The sequence below is a fragment of the Eucyclogobius newberryi genome, unplaced genomic scaffold (genome assembly GCF_026437365.1).
Source record: "Eucyclogobius newberryi isolate DKJ021-1_F unplaced genomic scaffold, fEucNew1.0.hap1 SCAF_7, whole genome shotgun sequence".
Lineage (NCBI taxonomy): Eukaryota > Metazoa > Chordata > Actinopteri > Gobiiformes > Gobiidae > Eucyclogobius > Eucyclogobius newberryi.
Window position 1 is genome coordinate 30,380,953 of NW_027316389.1, and position 13,039 is coordinate 30,393,991.

The window sequence follows — 13,039 nt, forward strand, 5'->3', positions numbered from 1 at the left end:
GTTCCGCATTAAATTTCACCACTAGATGGCGGAAGAACAAAGGCTAAACGAGCACAAACACTTATATAACAAATAGGAAGGACTGTTACACTGTATCTTTCACAGTGTAGTTTAAAATGTATCTTTCACAGTGTAGTTTTAACTGTATCTTTCACAGTGTAGTTTAAACTGTATCTTTCACAGTGTAGTTTAAACTGTATCTTTCACAGTGTAGTTTTGTGATAAAATGTGAATATATGATTATATTTCTGTGATGTATTTTATCTGCATAATAGTGATATTTTATCTGCATCATTAGTGAGAAAAACGGGTGTGTGACAACCTGCATTTCACCCTGGAGAGACAAAGAGACCACGAGAATGGACTGTTTAGCAAGCTTTATTCGTGAGTTATTTGGCGCTCAGACCCCGGCGGAAGACGTTGCGATCATGGGCACTCCATGATCTATTTGTATTAGATGTCTCCCCCCGGAGCCTGGAGACTGGTGGTGGTAGATGTGAAGAGAAGGTAGAGGATGAGGGGAATGCAGAGGAGGAGCTGGGGAGGCGGTGGGTCGCAGTACGGTTTGAGCGGCCGAGCCATCTGCCTGAGGGCTTAAATGCGACCGCCTGAGCGCTGATTGGCGCGGGAGGAGTCACTTGAGAGCGTTGATTAGGGATGAGGAGCAGTTGCGAGGGCCATGGTACAGAATGCCCCCTGTCCTTTCACCCTACTTCTTTGGCCAGGAAAAAACTGCTTAACCTCTTTGGGATAAGCGCAGAAACCTGGGAGAGTCCATGGTGAAGTGAGGGATCTGACTCTCACAGACGGACAGGCGGGCGCCCGCTTGAGTGCGATGATGGCGCTGGGGAGAGGGGTCCTTCCATGGTGGACTTGACGTAGATGGATGGAGTTAGGTCTTCCAGGCTGAATTTACGCAGGCTTCATTTGTGAAGGGGTCGTAAACATGGGCCAAAGAATGTTGCCCCAGGGGGGTGCAACACCCCAGAGGAGTTAGATAAACATTACCCAAGGCTTTATCTCTAGGAAAAATACCAACTGTTGTAAAGACAAATGCTTTGATGTGAAGCTGACCAATGAGAAATGTGACCCGCCTATTCCACAATATCTAATAAAACCAACCAGCATAAGAAAAAACGGGGTGAGACGCAGGAGGATCACGCAGGCTGCCTACAACAGCCTGCGTGATCAGTCCCGGCGTTTTCTCCCAAGCTTGCCACACAAAAGTCTGATATTTCTGTGTCGTTTCATATTCTAAGTTGAATTGTGTTCTCTATGTGTTAAGGAATAGCATCGGTGTATGTCTAATTTTTTGACAAGTTTAAACTGTATATTTCACAGTGTAGATTAAACTGTATATTTCACAATGTGGCTTTAAACTGTATCTTTCATAGTAGAAAAAGCTTCAGTTGTAGTATCTTTCATAGTGTAGTTTAAACTGTATCTTTCACAGTGTAGTTTAAACTGTATATTTCACAGTGTGGCTTTAAACTGTATCTTTTACAGTGTAGTTTAAACTGTATCTTTCTCAGTGTAGTTTAAACTGTATCTTTCACAGTGTAGTTTAAACTGTATCTTTCACAGTGTGGCTTTAAATCTTATCTTTCACAGTGTAGTTTAAACTGTATCTTTCACAGTGTAGTTTAAACTGTATCTTTCACAGTGTAGTTTAAACTGTATCTTTCACAGTGTAGTTTAAACTGTATCTTTCACAGTGTAGTTTAAACTGTATCTTTCACAGTGTAGTTTAAACTGTATCTTTCACAGTGTAGTTTAAACTGTATCTTTCACAGTGTAGTTTTGTGATAAAATGTGAATATATGGTTATATTTCTGTGATGTATTTTATCTGCATAATAGTGATATTTTATCTGCATCATTAGTCTAAGAGAAAAACGGGTGTGTGACAACCTGCATTTCACCCTGGAGAGACAAAGAGACCACGAGAATGGACTGTTTAGCAAGCTTTATTCGTGAGTTATTTGGCGCTCAGACCCCGGCGGAAGACGTTGCGATCATGGGCACTCCATGATCTATTTGTATTAGATGTCTCCCCCCGGAGCCTGGAGACTGGTGGTGGTAGATGTGAAGAGAAGGTAGAGGATGAGGGGAATGCAGAGGAGGAGCTGGGGAGCTGGTGGGTCGCAGTACGGTTTGAGCGGCCGAGCCATCTGCCTGAGGGCTTAAATGCGACCGCCTGAGCGCTGATTGGCGCGGGAGGAGTCACTTGAGAGCGTTGATTGGGGATGAGGAGCAGTTGCGAGGGCCATGGTACAGAATGCCCCCTGTCCTTTCACCCTACTTCTTTGGCCAGGAAAAAACTGCTTAACCTCTTTGGGATAAGCGCAGAAACCTGGGAGAGTCCATGGTGAAGTGAGGGATCTGACTCTCACAGACGGACAGGCGGGCGCCCACTTGAGTGCGATGATGGCGCTGGGGAGAGGGGTCCTTCCATGGTGGACTTGACGTAGATGGATGGAGTTAGGTCTTCCAGGCTGAATTTACGCAGGCTTCATTTGTGAAGGGGTCGTAAACATGGGCCAAAGAATGTTGCCCCAGGGGGGTGCAACACCCCAGAGGAGTTAGATAAACATTACCCAAGGCTTTATCTCTAGGAAAAATACCAACTGTTGTAAAGACAAATGCTTTGATGTGAAGCTGACCAATGAGAAATGTGACCCGCCTATTCCACAATATCTAATAAAACCAACCAGCATAAGAAAAAACGGGGTGAGACGCAGGAGGATCACGCAGGCTGCCTACAACAGCCTGCGTGATCAGTCCCGGCGTTTTCTCCCAAGCTTGCCACACAAAAGTCTGATATTTCTGTGTCGTTTCATATTCTAAGTTGAATTGTGTTCTCTATGTGTTAAGGAATAGCATCGGTGTATGTCTAATTTCTTCACAAGTTTAAACTGTATATTTCACAGTGTAGATTAAACTGTATATTTCACAATGTGGCTTTAAACTGTATCTTTCATAGTAGAAAAAGCTTCAGTTGTAGTATCTTTCATAGTGTAGTTTAAACTGTATCTTTTACAGTGTAGTTTAAACTGTATCTTTCACAGTGTAGTTTAAACTGTATCTTTCACAGTGTAGTTTAAACTGTATCTTTCACAGTGTAGTTTAAACTGTATCTTTCACAGTGTAGTTTTAACCAGGGGTCTAATGTAGGTTTTGTTGTTGTTGTTGTTGTTGTTTTATGGCGGTTGGCATCCAATTGTTGCATTACCGCCAGACTTTATTCCTCAGACTTTTCGTAGTCCTCAGACTGTTGTTGTGCCAGGTTATGTCTCGAAAGTGGGCGGGGCTTGGGCTTCCATTCGATTCAGCTCGGAAGGCTAAATGTTCTCAAAAGACACGTTTGTACATTATTAAGTGTTCTATTCCAAAAGATCCGAATTGGAGTAACATAACGCACAGTTACATGTGTCTGCACTGTTCTTCTGACTGATGGAAGCTCATCAGAGAAATATGGCAGTCAGAAGAGTTGTTCCCTCAAATATACGTTTAAGATCACCGTCATTTTCAATCTCCAACAGCTGATCCTCTTGTTGCACATGCTCGATTCGCCCGGTTTAATCACAAATGGGTCGTGGATCTATTCACGTGCAGTTCATGGATCTTTTGCGCACGGGAAGTAGCGCTCAAACTCTTGTAAAAGTAAAAACAGGTGATCGCGTAGCATTTGCAGAATTCTGGCCCAGGTGACGTGTCCTCCAACATCCCCGCTGGCTCCTCGTCTGCTCCTCACTTGGCCTTTTCCCCTTTGCAAAAACGCTCTCCAAAGACTTGGTTTTTTTACTCATTTTTTACATACGATGACGTATCATGTATAATGCACGCATTAGTTATGTTCTCACGCAAGACAAGAGCATAGATATAATATACTTGCCATTATATTTAACGGATTTCAATTTCCTATAAGGATTTTCATTATATATCCACAGACGAGCTTATTAGTGTCATGAGGGACAGGCCAAAGTTACGTTGTTATGGATTTGGATAGGTGTGATGTCATACTGTGGAACATTCCAGGCAACATCTCCATGGAGACGAGCAGACGACAGACTCTCCACCACAAAAGTTACTTAGTGCTCATTTAAACGTGCATTGTTCTGTCTTGGCACATAATAAATGTGCTAATGTGTGATCTGTCCTCTGGCTGAGTTTTGCCATGTATTTGTGTGATTGTGAGTTTCCACACACCTGCCACACACCGCTCTGACCCAGATGAGGACAAGCTTATCTCAATCTCTGTCATCAGTCACATTTATTTGCCTTTTTCTGGCCAACTCGGCTCTGCGTCTCTATGGAAACGACGAAACAACTTAATCACCAAATCGTACATGGTTTTTATCCAGCCAAATAAAATGACTCTTACTTTGTGTGAGGGGCTGGATGCCTTCTTGTTGGCTGCTGTTGTGGGTTCAATGCTCAGGACAGCTAGTTTACACTGTCTCTGAAATTAGCATATCTATTTGCGTCCTATTTTTCTGGAGACATGTAGTGGTAGGTCTGTACAATTTTTTAGATCAATATTGTAATTTAGAATTAACCAAATTCAATATAAAGATCCACAGGTATCATAGAATATATTCATATTACAGACAAAAGTGCAATGTCGTCTTATATATAGCAAATTAATTGATCACAGAATACAACTATTAGCCAAACCTGAGACAATAAAAGCATGTTATTTGGAATTTTAATTGGAGGGACTTCATTGGATTTGTTAAAGAACAACAAAGTGGATTTGGAAAAGCCTGTATTTTCACAAACATAACAACAACAATACTAATCATGAATGTTATTACAATTTTGTGGTTGTTTGTGCAACAAGCCCAAAATATATAATGGATATAAGAACAATTTTCAACTCTGTGATGCCCAATCATGAATATGGAGGGGTGATTGGTTCATCCCTAATAACTTGTAATATAAGTAACCTTTTAAGGACCTCCCATAGGTGAAAGGAGAATGTAATCCAATCTCCCATACTGCATAATCCTGTCATCTGTTATGGCAAATCCTGTTGGTTTTAGTCCCATTGTAAATAGGCTCAGATTTCACTATGGAAAATGAGAATATGGATATTAATCCTCTGTCAATCTGGAGATATATTGTCTATATAATACGAGATAAAAAACGGTTCTTAGTTTTCTTGTGTGACTCATATGTGTCTGTGCTTCCAGGGTGCAGCAGTGGGCAAACGTGTTCTCGGTGCAGCTTCGAGAGGTCACTGTCAAATATTCCGGCTCCTTGCTTCTGCAAAAGGTAAATACGTCCAGTGATGCCTTCCATTTAGAAGTAAGTAAGGGCAAGTGAGAAGTGGGCGTGATAAAAGTTGGATAATAGCCGTCTCTTATGGCACAAGCAGTAAAACACTATGCATGACTGCTGTACTTTAGTCTGGTTTGACCATTTTGAGATTTTTCCCCATTCAAAAGATACTAGTGATTGCCGCATTGTGTCTACATATAAATCAGTCAGTGCTCATCATGTATAGAAAAACATTACATGCAAACAAAGCCAAAGCAAAAGGCGCATTGGAGTATCAAAAAATACAAGTAAAATAGGCAAAAGGCACTCTGAGCAGTTAAAAATCATTTAATAACGTTGTCTTTGTTTGTAAGATATAATGTTTGTTTTTTAACTATTAATCAATATGGCAACGGTCGTAATTTCCATCATTTTGAAAGCCATGGATTATTCTTATTCTTTATGTTAAAGCCTATTTTAAGTGTACGTACAATAACAGCCGTGGGCCCTGTCGATGGATAAAAGTCACGTTTGACTTTCAATATACAACATTTTGCAAAAAATTTGGCACCAATATGCCCCATGTGCCCAGATTATCTTCAGTGCATCAGATGTATCTTTTTGGTCACACAAATGAATATAAGTGTTAATAGAAGAGAAGGCTAAATATAAGTCTGTATGTTTACACTATCATGCCACAAAATATTTTAAATCAGAGAATAATACAGTCCGTTATTATTAGTGTAGTTGGAGATGTAATCGCTAACTTAGATTCGGGAGCAGGACCACGCCTCAACCTCTTACTTCCCCAGCAACCACACCTCCACTCTTTAACCACGCCTCTTATTACCCAGGAGGCCTATATATGCAGAGGCCAATCCCAGCATCTCTTGTTGTCTCTGCTCTGTCGACCCCACCCTCCCACCCCATGTCTCTATCATCGTCACCTTAACACATAACCATCCATGGAGGGGGGGTTCTGAATCGGCTGGGCTGATTACCCGAGACAGAGCCCCCATCCTGAGTCTCGACCCAGCCATCTCATCGATCTCTCATCGATCTCTCTCATCTCATCGATCTCTCTCATCTCATCGATCTCTCATCGATCTCTCTCATCTCATCGATCTCTCATCGATCTCTCTCATCTCATCGATCTCTCATCGATCTCTCTCATCTCATCGATCTCTCATCGATCTCTCTCATCTTATCGATCTCTCTCATCGAGCTCTATCTCATCGAGCTCTCTCTCATCGAGCTCTCTCTCATTGAGCTCCCTCATCGAGCTCCCTCATCGAGCTCCCTCATCGAGCTCCCTCATCGAGCTCCCTCATCGATCTCTCTCATCGAGCTCCCTCATCGATCTCTCTCATCGAGCTCCCTCATCGATCTCTCTCATCGATCTCTCTCATCGATCTCTCTCATCGATCTCTCTCATCGATCTCTCTCATCGATCTCTCTCATCGAGCTCCCTCATCGATCTCTCTCATCGATCTCCCTCATCGAGCTCCCTCATCGAGCTCCCTCATCGATCTCTCTCATCGAGCTCCCTCATCGATCTCTCTCATCGAGCTCTCTCATCGATCTCTCTCATCGATCTCTCTCATCGATCTCTCTCATCGAGCTCTCTCATCGATCCCTCTCATCGATCTCTCGCATCGATCTCTCTCATCGATCTCTCTCATCGAGCTCCCTCATCGATCTCTCTCATCGATCTCCCTCATCGAGCTCCCTCATCGAGCTCCCTCATCGATCTCTCTCATCGAGCTCCCTCATCGATCTCTCTCATCGATCTCTCTCATCGAGCTCCCTCATCGATCTCTCTCATCGAGCTCCCTCATCGATCTCTCTCATCGATCTCTCTCATCGATCTCTCTCATCGATCTCTCTCATCGATCTCTCTCATCGAGCTCCCTCATCGATCTCTCTCATCGATCTCCCTCATCGAGCTCCCTCATCGAGCTCCCTCATCGATCTCTCTCATCGAGCTCCCTCATCGATCTCTCTCATCGAGCTCTCTCATCGATCTCTCTCATCGATCTCTCTCATCGAGCTCTCTCATCGATCCCTCTCATCGATCTCTCTCATCGATCTCTCTCATCGATCTCTCTCATCGAGCTCCCTCATCGATCTCTCTCATCGATCTCCCTCATCGAGCTCCCTCATCGAGCTCCCTCATCGATCTCTCTCATCGAGCTCCCTCATCGATCTCTCTCATCGATCTCTCTCATCGAGCTCCCTCATCGATCTCTCTCATCGAGCTCCCTCATCGATCTCTCTCATCGAGCTCCCTCATCGATCTCTCTCATCGAGCTCCCTCATCGATCTCTCTCATCGATCTCTCTCATCGAGCTCCCTCATCGATCTCTCTCATCGAGCTCCCTCATCGATCTCTCTCATCGATCTCTCTCATCGATCTCTCTCATCGATCTCTCTCATCGATCCCTCTCATCAATCTCTCTCATCGACCCATCATGACTTATCAATAAACATTCTTTCGTATTTCATTGTTGTGGCGAGTCCTTGCTAGTGAACTTTTACTAAAGTGAAACATGCATTTGGGATCTTTATATCAACTTACGATTTGTAGGATCTGAACCAAATATTGGTATCCCTACTGCATAATATTGGAGTCATAGGTGGCCCTCCCCTTGGTCCTGGGGGGACATCTCCTTTTTTCCTACCATTTTTTATTTATTTTTTAAACCCGCAAGCACAAGTGTACTCCTTTTAACAAATCAAATTTTCTCGCCAAAACACACTCTTTTAACCATGTTCTAACATTGTTCCATACCATCAAAAACATAGCATAGTATTTAGCTTCATTCAAGGCTCTGACCATCAAAAACACTCTGAATCTCCTCGATACTTGGTGTTTTCTGAATATGTGACGTGGCTCTGAGAATCTTCTTGGCTGTTTTTTATCCAGTCAGTACAAGTGCTTGCTGAGACCCAGGAGTGAGAGGTCATCTTGAAACTTAAACTCTGTCTTATTTCCCAAAACTCAGCTAGTCTCGTGGGAAACAGCAGTGATCCAAATGTAATTGTGTTTGTTATAAACAATTTATTTTTAAATTCTAAAAGCTAAGATGCCAAACTAAAGGTACACAGGAGTATTTTTAAAGGTTAATAAGACAAATAATGCATATTCGTCCTTTAAGTGCTTTGAGTTCATTACCTGTAAAGACCTGTAAAAAGTTTTGTGCTACTAAATGTATCAGTAAACCTTTTGAGATTTAACTCCTGCTGGTTTAAATGCTTGACGTAGTTGTGTGGATGGTATTGAGGTGTGTTTTATTGTTGTCTGGAGCTCAGACACTCATGGAGTAAAGAATCTTGAATAAGATGTTCAACGTTATTTTGAAATGAGCAATAAACGTGGACTAGACCTGGACTAGAGCAGGACCAAACCAGGTCTACATCAGAACTAAACTGAGTTCAAACCAGGACCAAACCAGGCTGTGAATTACTGCAGATGACAGGGCTGCGGCTACATCCTCAGTTATTGTATTCTGTTGCATACATTTGCTCAGTATTTCTCTGAACTCTGACACACGTGTTGTGTACAGAACATTGGCACACAGAGATGACGGTAAAGCCCAGCATTTTCTCTTTAATGCAGGATTAAGATCTGCTCTTATTTTTACATTAATCCATTTATCTATCTTTCTATGTCAGATTTAGATGTTATAGAAATCTATGGCCCATTTTAATGTCTCTGCAATTTAGCTGCTGTCTAAACCAGGATGCTTTGTAAGCTCTTATTATGGAGCATTACCATTGGCCTGTATTTTATGATTTGAAAAGCTGGGGTGCAACCTATCAAACCTACAGTAGGTCCTAGCTCTCACGATCCCTTGTTCATATATTCATATAATATAGTCAATCCGAGCACTGCTTTCTTTATTAATAAATGTTATCAGCGCTTCCACAGTCTGATACATTACACTTTAGGGGGAATCAGAAATGTGTCAGGAGTATAATAGTGGAGAGGTTTAAAGGAGCAGACTAACACAGACTGATACTCCTCAAACTTCCTGATCCAGAGAAAGGAACCTGATTACCTCAGTGCCTATAGAATCTGTCTAGAATCAAACTCTGCTGTTATTCTGATTATGCGCCGTGTAACTTTGTTTTCCATGTTTTACTTTCACTTAGAAATTGAAAGATGTGGAGTCAATCATAAAGATTGTGGAGACCGAAGGCAGAGACCTGGTGAAGGATTATTCAGACGAAATCGAGCGGATGTTGGGAAGCAAGATGAAGTCTGTGAAGGTAAAAGATTGTTTAGTGCATCTGTAACTGAGAGTATTAAGCAGAACAAAGCGAGTTTCTGATTTGGATCCTGACTGAGCATAGACTGTTTTTGTGACACAGTTTTTATCTTTTGGGTGAAGCTCTGGAGCTCTTTAGACTATGCTGGGTTGCCTACAAAATACCAAAATATGTATATTATAATATTATGAAGTACATAATGACCATGTGGTTCAGGTGCACTTGAGATTGAGTTGACGTGGTGAAACCAGAGGATTTAGAAGTCACACTGAACAATATCAACTCACTTCAATTCAATTTATTTTTGTAACACGCAAAATTACAACAGCAGGTTTCAGACAGCGTCCCCTGTCTTTAGACTCGCATTTTTGGCAAGGAAACACTGCAAAAAAGTAGAAGTAGCAGTTTTCTCTTCAAGTATATTAGTTTCATTTTTTAAACTGAGAAATGTGATTTCCTTTGCAGCGATTAGCAGAATCTGCTGAGGATGCTGATCTGTACCACGACTTCAACACAACATTACAGGTTGGTGCAACTAACTTAAGAAATCTACTGGGTTGTTTAATATGGATCCTGCTTGATTCTGATGATGTAATACACCGATGTGAAGCATATCAATTGTGCTCTTCTTGTGTAAACCAGCTTTGACTAGATTTAAATATACAGTCTTATTTGTGTCTGTACGATTTCAGTTTGACTATTACAACTCCATGTTGATAAATTCACCGGACGAGGACGGTACCTTTGGAGAACTTGGAGGAGAGTTTCCTCTGGAGGAAAACGAGCACTTTAACAATTTACCAGTGAACACCCTTCAGAGCGACATCCAGGTCCCCACCAACGTCTACAACAGAGGTACATTTACTTATCTCTATCTATTTCTAATCCATCTCGTGCTTCAGGCGCTGGGCAATATGACAATCACAACCCTGGGACCAATGTTATGATTCAGGAGACACTCTTCCCCTCCCACTGCTCCTATTGGTCAGACTTTGTAAGGCTCTGAGTGATTGATGGGTGGGTTAACCTAATTACAGGAGGAAACATATGGCTATATTTACTTCTTAAAGGTATTATTGAGTGTACTTGCATTTTGATCAGAATCTTGATATAGATGTGTTAATACATTGGCCAGCTCACGTTTTAAACTCACGATTGTATTTGCTGTGGTCAGACCCTGTGATCCTGAACGCCATCTATAACTCGGAGGCACTGAACGACGTCTTCATCAGTAACTTCCAGAAAGATCCAACACTGACCTGGCAGTACTTCGGCAGCTCCGCCGGCTTCTTCAGGATCTACCCAGGTCAGAGTATTTGAAATCTGCTGGTGTGAAACAGGTCAAGTTAAAGGGGATGTTATGGGATGTTTGCTCTGCTGTCTGTCTGTGGTACTTAGAGGGCGTAGGCTGAAGTGAAATTAGAACCATGCAATACAAGGTCAACTTTACCACTGAATGATATATTTTTTATTAACTTGCATGTGACTTTCTAATACAATACAAACCTCACTGAGCTGAGCATCTCTCAGTGTGGGCTCTTGGTTTAATGTTGTTTGAATGTATTTGTCAGGTATTAAATGGACTCCAGATGCCAATGGAGTGGCAGCCTTTGACTGCAGGAACAGAAACTGGTGAGTAGCCTATACACAGTCAGTGCTTTATCTTGTAGATTTAGCAGGCTTGTTTACCAATCAGGATTATATGAAATAGTTGTTGGATAATCTTGTTAATTCCACTGTAAATAGTGGGGCAGATGGCTGCGCGGTTCAGCCTCTTAAAGGTGTCATCTCACGAGCTGCAGTGTGGCGTCACCGACTGTGGGCACCGCAGAAGTGTAAAAGAATCTGCAAAAAGTGTGAATTTCATCTGTGTAAAGGTTTGGGGATTGTAGATATTTAGCAAGAAGTATTTCAGAATTATGACACAATGAAATAAGAAGTCAATTAATCGTCAAATCAATCAAAGTCACATTTAGGACCGACATTTAAAAAAAAAATCAGTTATTGAATAATCATCTGAACTATACAAAGACTGAGAGAAGAGGTTTCATGACTTACACAAAGCAGTAATTACATCAAAATGACACAGAATACATTTACATTTAGTGTTTTTAATGGACAACATTTTATTTAAGTATTTGATGTTCTCAAGTGTCTAAGCGCCATGGAAATTTGACCCATCTCGTCCAATGGAATGACTAATTAGTTAGTTGCAGGTCTAGATACTTGTATAGGACTCATTTGACAGGTTCTGATTTCTTTTTTTATTTGAATACAATTGAATAATGTATGCTCTTCAGTGTATACGTATAAGTCTAAAAGTATATTTGATTCATATTTACTGTACTGTATCAAACAACAATCAATTAAAAAGCACAGGAGATGGGAGGAGAATAGGAGCTAGCCTATTGCAGCTTAATGAGTGTTTTCCCCGGTGTCCATGGAAGGCAGCCTCCTCAGTGGACATTGACTCACTTGGCTCCAGTTCTCCCTGGACTGCTCACTTTCAGTCAGTCTGCGGAGAGCACAGTGTTGGCTGAGCAGCGTGGCCTTCAGCCTGATCCTCTGTAAAAGACGATAAGCTTAGCTCCTTAGCCAGGTCACTGCACACACACGCCACCATATGCAGCACTTCATGTATTTCTGAATAATACCGACTCTGTGTGCGTCCCTGAGCGCCTCGTCACAACGCTTTACTGCCGTCGGGCCGGAAAAGCTGCTGCATTCATCTGCTTTAACAATAAGTACGTGTGTGTAATCATCTGGAACCAATATGAGTCCTCAACTGACCCAAGAGTAAAATAGATCATATGAAAAGCAGACATTTTAGTTATTCATGACATTCAAGCTTATGATTGGGCCCTGATTTGAAGGATTTTGTGAGGACAGTTGTCATGGCAGCAAACTTATGGTGAGGGTGGTTAGAAGTTAGCAAGTGTTTCAACAGAATACTAAAGTAGAACGAAAACCAACGCGAGCAACTTTATCTTGCTGTAGTTTTATACAGAGAAAAATCTGCTTCAAAACAGACATGGCTGCTTATGAGGAGACAAATAAAGGGGTAAAAAATATATCACGGGGACTGAAAAACAATGTGGAAATCACAAAAGGCGAGAGAAGCTTGATTTTTGAAAGTATGGATGACCAACGAGTTTCTTTGTTCCACGTGCATCACAGAAATAGACTAATCTGATTGCACTGCACAGTTTGGCTTTAACTCAGGGTGCGACGCAGGGAGTGGTGACCAGACTTAAAAAAGTTACTGATCATAACAAAATTGACAGTAAATATAACCAAAAACAAATGTACTTAGAGTTCCTGATAAATGTGGATCAGGAGCAGAAACACGGTCCTCTCTCAGTGGAGATCTATCAACTGCAAACCTTTTTAAGCTCTAAGTTCAATGTTAAAATGTAATTATTAGAGAGAAAACCCAAAGAAGATGGTCGGAAAAGATACATGACATTAGAGATATATGTTCATAAATCTATGATTGTGGTTGTGGA

General features: G+C 41.7%; 1 protein-coding gene across 1 annotated transcript in view; it reads left to right on the forward strand.

Annotated features, from left to right (window-relative positions):
• Positions 1 to 13,039, forward strand: part of LOC140348660 (voltage-dependent calcium channel subunit alpha-2/delta-4-like) — a 101,301-nt gene that overhangs the window by 14,370 nt on the left and 73,892 nt on the right. The window contains exons 2-7 of the mRNA XM_072434675.1: positions 5,195 to 5,276; positions 9,417 to 9,533; positions 9,999 to 10,058; positions 10,226 to 10,388; positions 10,708 to 10,839; positions 11,105 to 11,165. Coding sequence (XP_072290776.1) covers positions 5,195 to 5,276; positions 9,417 to 9,533; positions 9,999 to 10,058; positions 10,226 to 10,388; positions 10,708 to 10,839; positions 11,105 to 11,165 — 615 coding nt within the window. The remainder of the gene's footprint in view (positions 1 to 5,194; positions 5,277 to 9,416; positions 9,534 to 9,998; positions 10,059 to 10,225; positions 10,389 to 10,707; positions 10,840 to 11,104; positions 11,166 to 13,039) is intronic.